This window comes from Chiloscyllium plagiosum, chromosome 33 (assembly GCF_004010195.1).
Source record: "Chiloscyllium plagiosum isolate BGI_BamShark_2017 chromosome 33, ASM401019v2, whole genome shotgun sequence".
NCBI lineage: Eukaryota > Metazoa > Chordata > Chondrichthyes > Orectolobiformes > Hemiscylliidae > Chiloscyllium > Chiloscyllium plagiosum.
In genome coordinates, this window is record NC_057742.1 from 41,169,977 (window position 1) to 41,183,896 (window position 13,920).

General features: G+C 45.4%; 1 protein-coding gene across 1 annotated transcript in view; it reads right to left on the reverse strand.

The window, feature by feature from the left end:
* The window catches only part of LOC122540038 (1-phosphatidylinositol 4,5-bisphosphate phosphodiesterase delta-3-like), a 166,300-nt gene that overhangs the window by 117,842 nt on the left and 34,538 nt on the right, over positions 1-13,920 (reverse strand). Inside the window, exon 2 of the mRNA XM_043675361.1 lies at positions 9,497-9,652. Within this exon, the coding sequence (XP_043531296.1) occupies positions 9,497-9,652 (156 nt within the window). The remainder of the gene's footprint in view (positions 1-9,496; positions 9,653-13,920) is intronic.

Below are 13,920 nucleotides of genomic sequence, written 5' to 3' on the forward strand. Positions count from 1 at the left end.
CACACACGTGCACACACACACGTGCACACACACACGTGCACACACACACGTGCACACACACACGTGCACACACACACGTGCACACACACACGTGCACACACACACGTGCACACACACACGTGCACACACACACGTGCACACACACACGTGCACACACACACGTGCACACACACACGTGCACACACACACGTGCACACACACACGTGCACACACACACGTGCACACACACACGTGCACACACACACGTGCACACACACACGTGCACACACACACGTGCACACACACACGTGCACACACACACGTGCACACACACACGTGCACACACACACGTGCACACACACACGTGCACACACACGTGCCCACACACACACGTGCACACACACACACGTGCACACACACACACATGCACACACACACACATGCACACACACACGCACACACACACGTGCACACACACACATATTAACTGGGATACACTTTGCTTCAGAGCTCTGGATGGGGTAGAATTTGTAAGAAGCGTCCAGGAGAGTTTTCTAGAGCAGTATGTCACTAGTCCAATGAGGGAAGGGGCCATTTTGGACCTGGTACTGGGGAATGAGCCAGGACAGGTGGTAGAAGTTGTGATGGGGGATTTCTTTGGGAACAGTGACCACAATTCTATAAGTTTTAGAATACTTGCAGATAAAGATGAGAGTGGTCCTAAGGGAAGAGTACTAAACTGGGCCAAGGCCAATTATATCAAAATTAGGCAGGAGCTGGGAAATGTGGATTGGACACAGCTATTTGAAGGGAAGTCCATATTTGAAATGTGGGAGGCTTTCAAAGATAGGTTACCGGCAGTGCAGGATAGGCATGTCCCATTGAAGGCAAAGGATAGAAAGGGCAAGATTCGTGAACCGTGGATGACAGGAGAAATTGTACGACTAGCCAAGAGGAAAAGGGAAGTGTACATAAGGTCTAGGCAGATAAGAACAGAACAGGCCCTGGAAGATAATCGGAAGAGTAGGACAAGTCTTAAACAAGGAATCAAGCAGACTAAAAGACTAATGAAATAGCTTTAGCGAGCAGAATTAAGGAGAATCTCAAAGCATTTTATTCTTACATAAGAAGCAAGCGGGTAACTAGAGAAAGGATTGGTCCACTAAAGGATAATGAAGGAAGGCTGTGTGTTGAACCTGAGAGAATGGGTGAGATTCTGAATGATTACTTTGCATCAGTGTTCACTGAGGAGAAGAACATGATGAATGTTGAGATTAGGGATAGACACTTGATTAATCTGGATCACGTTGACATAAGTAGGGCAGATGTGTTGGGTAGGCTAGAGGTTATTAAGGTGGACAAATCCCCAGGACCGGATGGGATCTATCCCAGGTTGCTAAGGGAGGCGAGAGAGGAAATAGCTGGGGCCATGACAGATATCTTTGTCGCATCCTTAAATACAGGTGAGGTGCCGGAGGACTGGAGGGTTGTTCATGTTGTCCCCTTGTATAAGAAGGGAAGTAGGGATATTCCAGGTAACTACAGACCAGTGAGCCTGACGTCGGTGGTGGGAAAGTTGCTGGAGAAGGTACTGAGGGATAAGATCTATTTATATTTAGAAAAGAATGGGCTTATCAGTGATAGGCAACATGGTTTTGTGCGGGGGCGATCGTGCCTTACCAACTTAATAGAGTTCTTCGAGGAAGTGACCAAGTTGTTAGATGAAGGAATGGCTGTTGATGTCATATACATGGACTTTAGTAAGGCATTTGATAAGTTTCCCCATAGTAGACTAATGGAGAAAGTGAAGTCACATGGTGTGCAGGGTGTTCTTGCTAGGTGGATAAAGAACTGGTTGAGCAACAGGAGACAGAGAGTAGTAGTTGCAGGGAGTTTCTCGAAATGGAGAAAGGTGACCAGCGATGTTCCACAGGGGTCAGTGCTGGGGCCACTGTTGTTTGTAATATACATAAATGATCTGGAAGAGGGCACTGTTGGTATGATCAGCAAGTTTGCAGATGACAAAGACTGGTGGAGTAGCAGAAACCATAAGGAACTGTCAGGGAATACAGGAGAGTATAGATAGACTGGAGAGTTGGGCAGAAATGTGGCAGATGGTTTTCAATCCACACAAATGTGAGGTGATGCATTTAGGCAAGTCTAATTCTAGAGCAAATTATACAATGAACAGAAGAGCCTTGGGAAAAGTTGATGGGTAGAGAGATCTGGGGGTGAAGATCCATTGTACCCTGAAGGTTGCTGCACAGCTGGATAGAGTGGTCAAGAAGACATATAGTCTGCTTGCCTTCATTGGACAGGGTATTGAGTTTAAGAGCTGGCAAATCATGTTAAGATTGTACAAGACATTGGTTCGGCCGCATTTAGAATACTGTGTACAGTTCTGGTCGCCACATTACCAAAAGGATGTGGATGCTTTGGAGAGGGGGCAGAGACGGTTTAGGAGGATGTAGACTGGTATAGAAGGTGCTAGCTGTGAAGAGAGGTTGAGTAGGTTACATTTATTTTCATTTGAGAAAAGGAGATTGAGTGGGGACCTGATTGAGATTTACAAAATCATGAAGGGCATAGTCAGGGTGAATAGAGACAAGCTTTTTCCCAGGGTGAAGGATTCAATAACGAGAGGTCACACTTTCAAGGTGAGAGGTGGAAAGTGTAAGGGGGATACACGTGGCAAGTACTTCACACAGAGGGTGGTGGGCGTCTGGAACGTGTTGCCAAAAGAGGTGGTAGAGGCAGGCACGGTAGATTCATTTAAGATGCATCTGGACAGGTGCATGAGTAGGTGGGGAGCAGAGGGATACAGATGCTTAGGAATTGACAGGCAGGTTTAGACAGTGGATTTGGATCGGCTCAGGCTTGGAGGGCCAAAAGGCCTGTTCCTGGGCTGTAAGTTTTCTTTGTTCTTTGTATTCTTTGTGGGGTTCACTACTGCTGCAGGTGGCCGAGGTCAAAAGATTGTGTTTTCAAGGAGGTAGATGTAGTTTTTGAGGCTCAAAGGATCAAGAGATATGGGTGGAGGGCAGGATTGGGATATTGGGCTCAATGATCAGCCATGACTATATTGAATGGTGGAGCAGGTCCCTGCTCTTATCTACTATTCCCTATTCAAAACATCTCAGCCACCCAGAAAGGATGCTGACATTATATTGAGCTATATACCTCCAGGTGTGACATGCTGTGTGGTAAAATGTCGAATTTTACTGAACTTTCTGTAAAAATAAAAGTTTGGAATATACTTTCAAATAAAGTTTTTTGGGGATAAAGAAAATCTTAGCTGCTTGAGAGGATGATTTATCATATTCCTTCAGTCAGAGAGGAGGTGGCAGACAAATAAGACCCACACAGAGTGTGAGCAATAGATTGTAAAAGACCTGAAACGTGTGCCATTAATTTCAGTATCATTCCCTATACATATTTCCCACTGAGTCCAATGGGAATTCTCTGTGCCAGCTAAACTGAACTCGACCCAATGACAGGGCCTGAATGCAGCATCAACCTGATGTGATCTGCTCTGGATCTCCCCAGTCACCACTGCCCTCTGACACACACTGGTTCTCACTCAGTCAAATACAAAAGTGAACATATTACAGCCACGCTCAAACACACATGATCAAATCCACGCCTGCTCACTGCCTTCCCTACAGCAGTTGGATTTCTATTGACTTGAAGCTGATTACGAAAAGCTCACTGCGTGTGGTTGAAGTGAACACCCAGACTCTGGGGGGAAATCAGAGTTCAAGATACAAACCAAAGCCTCCAATCTCGACACACATAATATTCTCATGACATTCATCCATTGGCAGGTACAATTTAAACATGGCAGCCACATGGATATTTTGCATTCTAGGAGAGATTACTGTAATGGATATTCGGATAGCTGTATCTGTTACAGTGCTTCAGTCTCGAGACCTCAAATACTGCAGAAACTTTCCAGTACACAACTCTCACACTTCTTTATTACCCTAATTATTAACAACAATCTGTATTTACACAGAACCTTTAACACAACAAAGCATCCCAAGGTGTTCAACAGCAGCAACAAGGTGTTAAACAGGATTTGACATCAAAGCTCAAGGTCAGATGACCAAAACCTTGGTCAAACAGACCAGTTTTAAATGAGGAGGAAAGAGAGATAGGGTTTGTTGGGGGGGAATTGTAAATCAGGGCGCCAGGCAGCTGAAGGAACAGACACCAATGTTGCAGCAATTAAAATTGCAAATGTTCAGGATTTTGAAGGAAGTGAGAGTAGAAATTGTGGGAGCACTGGCCATAATCTCTCGGTTTTCCCTGAACTGGGCAAAGGTGTCAGAAGATTGGGCTTGCACACCTCAGTCAAGAAAGGTTGTGAACATAATCCCAGCGATGACAATTTAACTTCAGTGGTGGAGAAATGTCGAGAAACAATTATTCAGAATTAAAGATTTGGAATTAAATGGATGAAAGTGGGTTGATTAGGAAGAGTCAGTATGGATTTTCAAAGTGTTGAACTAACTTGCCACAATTTTATTTTGAAGAGGGAACAGAAAGGCTCGAAGAGGATAAAACTGTTGATGCTGTGCAGGTGGAATTTCCAGAATGAACTTTATACAGCGCTGCACAGTGGATTTGTCAGGAAAGTTGTAGGTCATGGTATAAAAGGGACAGCAGCAACATGGATGCAAAATTGGCGGAGTGCTGGGAAAGAATAGAGCTCAATGGATGTTTTGGGGTTTGGAAGGAGCTCTGCAGGGGTCCACAATGGGACCCTTACTTTTCCTGTTATACATTAATGATCTAGTTCTTTGCATGCAAAACATAATTTCAAAGCTTACTAATGATGCGGAACTTGGAGGAATTATTAATTGTAAGGAGGGCATTGTGGCCCTTCAAAAGGTAATTGTCGAGTTGATGGAAGGGCAGATAGTTAGCAGATGAAGTTCAATGTAGAGGGGAGTGAGGTGATACACTTTGCTCAGAAAACCATTGGAAGACAATACAAAAAAGGGGGTACAGATTCAAACAGAGGTACAGGCATCGAGGGACCTCAGGGTAAGTCCTTAAAGGTGGAAGGTCAGGAGGAGAGGGCGGTTAATAAAGCACAAAATTTTGTAGAGCTCAGGAATAGGAAGGATGCAATCACTTTGAGGAGATCGTACTACAGGCCTCTCAATGGGCAGTGGGTGACAGAGTCATTACAGTGGGTGGTTTTATATTGATTAAGACTTACTTAGTCGCAGGGAATTGAATGAGGGATTTTGTTAGGGATGGTTTTTGAAACAGTATGCAAATAGTCCAAATTGGGAAGGGGTCATGCTCGACCTGGAATTGGGAAATGAGCCCAGCCAGGTGATTTTAGTTTCAGTGGGGGAGCATTTCAGGAACAATGATCATAATTTTGTAAGTTTTAAGATACTTATGGATAAGGATAAGTGTGGTCTTCAGGTGAAAGTTAGGGGGAAAGGTAACTACCACGTTGTTAGGCAACAACTGGGGAATGGAGATTGGAGATGGTTATTTGAGGAAGTTGAGTTTTGCCTCTTCTCTAATACAGCCATCTACGTACTGATTGAGCAAGTTTTCTTGAACACACTTAAATTCCTCCCATTGAAGCCCTTAACACTATGGCAGTCTCAGTCTATGTTTGGAAAGTTTTAATCCCCTGCCATTACAACCTTATTATTCTTACAGCTATCTATCTGTGATCTCCCTGCAAATTTGTCCCTCAATTTCCCACTCACTATTGTGGGGCCTGTAGTACAATCCCATCAAAGTGATCATTCCCCTCTTATTTCTCAGTTGTACCCATCTAACATCACTGGATGATCCCCCGGGAACATCCTAAGTATTGCCGTGATGTTATCCCCAATCAAAAACACCACTCCCTCTCCTCTCTTGCCTCCCCTTCTATCCTTCCTAGAGCATCTATACCATGGAACACTGAGTCCTATCCCTCCCCTCAGCCATGTATCTGGAATAGCTATGATATCCCAGTGAAGGTGACGAGGAGGTTTAATAGAGATTTTCAAAATTATCAGTGGGATGATTACAGCAGATAGGGAGAAGCTCTCCCTGTCCAGGAAGGAACAACAACAGGACACAGATTTAAACTAGGAGAAAGTGAGGACTGCAGATGCTGGAGATCAGAGCTTAAAAATGTGTTGCTGGAAAAGCGCAGCAGGTCAGGCAGCATCAAAGGAGAAGGAGAATCGAAGTTTCGGGCATAAGCCTTTCTTCAGGAAGGATTCCTAAAGAAGGGCTTATGCCCGAAATGTCGATTCTCCTTCTCCTTTGATGCTGCCTGACCTGCTGCGCTTTTCCAGCAACACATTTTTAAGCACAGATTTTAACTGGTGTGCAAAAGAAGCAAGGGTGGTGTCAGAACAAATTCTTCACATAATGAGTAGTTAGGGTAGTTAGGGTATGGAATTCACTGCCTGGAAAGGAGGGAGAGATAGCTGAGCCATTCAAAAGGGCATTATTTAAACAGAAATAATTTGTGTAAGGATGGGGGTGGGTGTTAAGCAGGAGAATGGCAGTAGGTCATGAGACCTGGTTGAAGACCAGTGCTGGTATAGTCACCTCCTGCTGGGCCATGACCATCTGGGACTTATAGGAACTGCAGGAGCTTAGAGATCGCAAACGTTGTGAGATTAGAAGAGGTAACAGGGATAGGGAAAAGTGAGGCTATGTGGGATTTAAAAACATGAACGATAATTTTAAAACTGAGCCATTGTGGGGGAGAAAGAAGAAAGAACTTGATGCGAATAAGGATATGGGCAGCAGAGTTTCAGATAACCTCAGTTCAAAGCGGGTAATGTGTGGGAAACCAGCTCGGGGTACATTAGAATACTCATGACTAGAGGCTGCAGACTACTTAGCATGTCGGAAGATGGTTGTGGTTGGAGATCCATCATCTCCAGGAGTTCCTCAGAGTCTTGTCCTAGGCCCAACCATACTCTACTGCTTCATCAATGGCCTTCTCTCCATCATAAGGTTAGAAGTGGGGATGTTCACTGATGATTGCACAGTGTTCAGCACCATCTGTGACATTTCAGATACTGAAGCAGTCCATGTCCAAATGCAACAAGATCTGGGCAATATTCCCATTTTAGGCTGACAAGTGGCAAGTAACATTCACAGCACACATATGCCAGGCAATGCCAACCTCCAACCAGAGAGAATCTAACCACCGCACCTTGGTGTTCAATAGCATTACCATCACTGAACCCCCTCTATCAGTATCCTGGGCTTATCATTGACCAGAAACTGAAGTGCTCTAGCCATGTAAAGACTGCAACTATAACAGCAGGTCAGATGCTAGGAATCCTGCACTGAGTAACTGACTCCTATTGACTGTCCACCATCGACAAACCACAAGTTGGGAGAGTGATGGAATACACACCACTTGCCTGAATGAGTGCAGCTCCAACAACACTCAAGAAGATTGACACCATTCAGGACAAAAGAGGCTTGCTTGACTGGCACCATATCCACAAATGACCACTCCCTCCACCACCATCAGGGCAGTGTGTATTATCTCAAAGATGCACTTGTTAAATTCATCAAGACTCCTGCAACAGCACCTTCCAAACACATGACCACTCCTGTCTAGAAAGACAAGGGCAGCAGATATATGGAACACCACCACCTACAAGTTCCCTTCCAATCACTCATCCTTCTGACTTGGAAACATATTGTTGTTCCTTCAATGTTGCTGGATCAAAATCCTGAAATTCCCTCCTTGACAGCACTGAGTTTGCCTAGGCAAATGGACTGCAGCAGTTCAAGTCACCAGCTTATCATCACCTTCCCAAGGGTAAGGGGAAATGGGCACTAAATGCTGGCCCAGCCATCGATGGCCACATCCCAGATGAATAACGGTACAAGGAACAAGCAAAGTTTCAGAGGGGATGAAGCAGAGATGGAGCCAAAGGTGGCAGTAAGAAACCTTTGTGAGAGGGGATATGTGGTTCAAAACACAGCTTGGCTCAAATACAGTATTAGAGGCTATCAACCATCTGGTTTAATTACAGACTGTTGCTATGAAAGAGGGCTGCATTTGGCAGTTCCCAGTTTGAACTGGGGACTAAAGACATTGATTTTAATCTTCCCAATACTGAATTGGAGAAAAGTTCTGCACATAAAATTCTGGATATTGGATGAGTAATCAATCAGCTCATTGGATGCTGCCTGAACTGCTGTGCTCTTCCAGCACCACTAATCCAGAATCTGGTTTCCAGCATCTGCAGTCATTGTTTTTACCTCATTTAACAAGAGTGCAGAAGTCAAGAGATGGTGGATGAGAGGCAGGGATAGGTTTAGACTAAGGGACGCCACTGTAGTTTGGTGGTTAGCAGTGCTGCCTCACAGCGTCAGGGACCCAAGTTCGAATCCACCCTCGAGCAACTGTCTGTGTGGAGTTTGCACCTTCTCCCTGTGTCTGCGTGGGTTTCCTCCGGGTCCTTCAGTTTCCTCCCACAGTCCAAAGATGTGCAGGTTAGGTGAACAGGTGATGTGTAGGCTAAGTGGATTAGCCATGGGAAATGTGGGGTTACAGGGATAGGGAGTGGATTTGGGTGGGATGCTCTTCGACAGACCAGTGAAGACTCAATGGATCAAATGGCCTCTCTCTGCACTGTAGGGATTCTATGATATAATGTCATGGAGCTGCAATATTTCAACTGAGGAAAAAGGAGGGGTTTTAATTAAATTCTGCATGGGGAGGGGAGATGAGCCAGAGATTATGGTGCAGGAACAGGAAAAGAAATCACTGCAAGAGACTCACTGGCAAGGATTTAATGGATAAGAATGGATGATGGTGCATCAGCTAAGTGATGCAGGAGAGGCACTGGGACAGGACGGTGTGGTTAACCATAGAGGCAACAGATAGACAAGGGGGGATAGTTTACCTCTATCACAGTCAAATAGCAGGTCATTTAAATCTCTGACAAAGAGCCTTCTCTTTATCAGCCTTTAAAGCAAAGGAGATTTGATAGTCTCACTCTTTATTCAGATGTCTGGTCTAGGATTCCTGCTTCAGCAAGTCTGAACAGTTATGTGTTAACTGTTGTTCTGCAGTAGATTGGGGGAAAGGTCTGCACTTTTTAGATTACTTACAGTGGAAACAGGCCCTTCGGCCCAACCCGCCGAAGCGCAACCCACCCCGACCCATTCCCCTACATTTACCCCTTACCTAACACGACGGGCAATTTAGCATGGCCAATTCACCTAACCTGCACATCTTTGGACTGTGGGAGGAAACTGGAGCATCCGGAGGAAACCCACGCAGACACGGGGAGAATGTGCAAACTCCACACAGACAGTCCTGAGGCTGGAATTGAACCTGGGTCTCTGGCGCTGTGAGGCAGCAGTGCTAACCACTGTGCTACCCACTTTTATAGCACCTTTAGCAGTAAAAGAATATTTCAGAAATAATGTTTCTATGACCAATGCTCAAGGCAGACCTGTGCCAAGGGAAGCAGTGATGTGCATGTTGTGCTCACAGGCAGATACTCACAAATGGATGGCTTTTTCCCGGATTTGGACTCACACCAGACAGACAAGCCGTCCTCCTGCAGTTTCATCCGTCGATTTTTCTTCCAGAATCTCGATTTGATTTTTTGTAAGTTGCTGCCTACCATCATAAATTTCACATCTTCATCCTCACGAAGTGCTGCAAGAGGCAGGAAGGCAAATGGTCAGAGAAGATAGCGACTCAATGAACACAACATCCAGAAAGATCCTGTTTTATTCGCTTGTAGGGAATCTCTCTTTCAAAGGTGAGCACCAAAATGAACATGTTAAAGAAAAGTTGTTAGTTAACCCTTTTGGCTCATGTTTAATGCTTAACTTCAGGTCGTGGTCATTTGACCAGATGAATGGCCTTTTCTTTGCAACCTATCAGCCCAGCTCTTACAATCTGCACATCGCAAACACTGCTCTTCAGCCAGAAGAATTTGGTCTAATCTCATTCCTCTGTTCACTCCCAGGACTCTATTTTTCCTCAATTTCTGAACACATTCCATTGATATTAACACCTCAGTTGATTTGTAAAACCTCGCTAAATCCCTGGCATTACACAGGCGCTCAAAGCAAGTCTAAACCTCAGCATGTAATATGATTACTGCCACCATGCTCTCAGACTGGGAACCTACATGGCTAGCTTGGAAAAGGGAAACCACTTCCCTGTCTCACAAGAGAGAAGGTCCTTGTGTTGTTGTCGGTTAACAATCAGTTACAGGTCATGTTGACAGGACAGACAGTGTTGCAAAGCCTTTGAGGAGCGCTGGGTCTCGCCCTTTGAAATCTTAAACTGTTCTGCTCACAAATTATCATAGTAGGCAGTGTTTAAGGTATGCCTCAGTATTAACCCTTTCATACCCTTTATCCACCCCCACCTCCAAACATGGGGACTGACTTACTCTGAATCTTACTGCAGCTGAAAGGGACTCCATTAAATACCCAGCTGATCATACACAGACAGCCCTGAAGGTGCATGCCTGACCTAATGTGTTTTCTGTGACAGTCTACAGTTCCACCAACACTGCCTTTGCAAGATCCTGCCAATCAGCTGGGCAGTCAGACACACTAACATCCACATCCTCGATTAGGCCAAAATCCCCAGCATTGAGGCACTACCACCCCCTCACCTTTATATTGGCAACAATGGGCTGGGTACATTGTCCGTATGAGATAAGACTCCCCAAGCAGATACTCTATTCCCAGCTCTGAAACGGCAGGCGAGCCCCAGTATGCCTCAGATGAAATGCTTCAGGGATACCCTGAAGGCCTCACTGGCTGAAGTGTAGCATTCCCACGGACACCTGGGAATCAATGGCCCCAGACCGTCCAAAGGGGAGGAGGAGTATCTGGGAGGACATTGAGCACCTCGAGACCTGCTGTTGGGATAAAAATGGAAGCTGGGTAAAAGGAATGCACTGCCACACCAATGGCCCACCCATCCCTTCCCGTGACCACCCCCTGGCCCACGTGTAACAGAGCCTGCGGTAACCATATCGGCCTGTAGAGCCACCTACAGTCTCATCCTGACTCATCCCTCATCTGTGAGAGACTACCAGTGATGATAGTGCCATTTGCTTTTGAACTACCACTGCAGAGTGTGGCTATTTAATAGTAAGATAACACATAGCTCATGAAGCCAGTATCATTCTTACATACAATGGAGTAGACTGGTCACAGGGAAAGGAATGACTAACAAGTACAATGCTTTCAAAAGTGTGATAACAAGAGTTCAGAGACATTATGTTTCTGTTAGACTGAAGGGTAAAGCTGGTAAGATTAAGGAACAATGGATGAATAAAGATATTGAGGTTCTAGTCAAAAATGAAAAAAGATTCATATTAGATATAGACAACTGGGATAGAATGAATCTTTTAAAGAGAATAAAGTGTGTTGGGGCATTCTTAAGAGGGAAATCAGTAAAAGGTAGAGAGGGGATACTAGATAGCCTTGGCAGGTCAGATTAAGGATAATCCAAAGATGTTCCACCAGTACATTAAGAGCAAAATAGCAACTAGAGAGAGAGTATTACCCCTTAAAGATTAGTGAGGTTGTGTTTGTTTGAACCTCAGGAGATGGGAGAGATATTAAATGAATGATTTGTGACAGTTTTTACATGGAGAAAGAAATGGAGAATATGGTCTCAGTGAAATAAGTATTGAAGTTTTCAAAACAATTCACATTGGAGAAGAGGAAGTGCTGGGCGTCATACAGAATATAAAGGTGGATAAATCTCCAGGGCCTGATCAAGTCTACCCCAGAACATTGTGGGAAGTTAGCGGGGAAATTGTGGAGCCCCTAGCAGAGGTATTTGTATCACCTTTAATGACCGGCGAGGTGCCAGATGACTGGAGGGTGGATAATGTTGTACCTTCACTTAAAGACAAACCTGGGATCTACAAACTCCTGAGTCTGACATTGGAGGAGGGTAGGTTGTTGGAGGTGATTCTGAAAGATAGGATTTACATGCATTTGGAGAGGCAAGGACTGATTAGGGGGAATCATGCCTCACAAACTTGATTGAGTTTTTCGAGGAAGCTTTCTCCCAGTTGATTGTGGGCAGCACGGTGGCTAGCATTGCTGCCTCACAGCGCCAGAGACCCGGGTTCAATTCCCGCCTCAGGCGACTGACTGTGTGGAGTTTGCATATTCTCCCCTTGTCTGCATGGGTTTCCTCCGGGTGCTCCGGTTTCCTCCCACAATCCAAAGATGTGCAGGTCAGGTGAATTGGCCATGCTAAATTGCCCGTAGTGTTAGGTAAGGGGTAAATGTAGGGGTATGGGTGGGTTGCGCTTCGGCGGGTCGGTGTGGACTTGTTGGGCCGAAGGGCCTGTTTCCACACTGTAATGTAATCTAAAATCTAATCTTGATTAAAAAGATAGAGGGCCGAGTCGTAGACGTTGTTTATTTGGACCTTAGTAAGGCCTTTGGTGAGGTTCCGCATGGTAGACTACTTCAATTAGCTTTACAGTCAGAGACAGAGGGTGGTGGAGGATTGTTTTCACAGACTGGAAGCCTGTGACTAGTGGCGTTCAACAGGGTTCAGTCCTGGGTCCACTTTTGTTTGTCTTTATATAAATGATTTGGATGACAATATAGGAGGCATGGTTATTAAATTTGCAGATGACACCAAAATTGGCAGTATAATGGAAAGTCCTCACTTTCGCCTAGTTCATCTGTGGGAAGCGCACCCAGCTCAGGCTCCTCAGAAACAACATTAGGGAGCTGGAGCTGGATGAACTTTGGATCATTCAGAAGGCTGAGGGGGTAATTAAGAGGAGTTACAGAGAGGTAGTCACACCTCAGGTACATGAAAAAGGCCAATGGGTTACAGTCAGGGACGGAAAGGGAACCGGCAGACAGGGCAGAGATCACCTATGGCCGTTCCCCTCAATAACAAGTATATTGTTTTGGATACTGCTGGGCAGGATGACTGACCAAGGGTAAGCATGGGGTAGACTCTGGCACAGAGTCTCTCCCTGGTGGTGCTCAGAAGAGAAGAGAGGAGAGGAGGAGAGCATTAGTCACTGGGGACTCCACAGTTAGGGAGAAAGATAGGAGATTCTATGGGATCGAAAGATACTCGCCGTGGGTGTGTTGCTTCCCAGGTGTCAGGGTCGATGATTTCTCAGATCGTTTTTTCTAAAAGAAAGGGGGAGCAGCCTCAAGTCATGGTCCACATAGGCATCAACAACAAAGGTACCTATCCAAAGGGATGGGGATAGAAGGCAGAAATTCAAGGAGCTGGGGTTGAAGGTTAGAGCTGCAACAAACAGAGTCGTTACCTCTAGTTTGCCACCCGTGCCACGTGCTAGTGAGGTGAGGAATAGGGAGAGAGAGCAGTTGAACACATGGCTCCAGGGATGGTGCAGAAGTGAGGGATTCAGATATCTGGATAACTGGGGCTCATTCTCTATAAACAGGATGGTCCATACCTGAACCAGAAGGATACCAGTATCCTAGGGGAGGGGATGTTTGCTAATGATTTTCAGGGTGGGGGGAGGTGGGGGTGTGGTTTAAACTAATTCAGCAACAGACAATAGACAATAGATAATAGGTGCAGGAGTAGGCCATTCAGCCCTTCGAGCCTGCACCACCATTCAATATGATCATGGCTGATCATTCCTAATCAGTATCCTGTTCCTGCCTTATCCCCATAACCCTTGATTCCACTATCTTTGAGAGCTCTATCCAACTCTTTCTTAAATGAATCCAGAGACTGGGCCTCCACTGCCCTCTGGGGAAGAGCATTCCACACAGCCACCACTCTCTGGGTGAACAAGTTTCTCCTCATCTCTGTCCTAAATGATCTACCCCGTATTTTTAAGCTGTGTCCTCAGGTTCGGTACTCACCCATCAGCGGAAACATGTTTCCTGCCTCCAGAGTGTCCAATCCTTTAATAATCTTATACGTCTCAATCA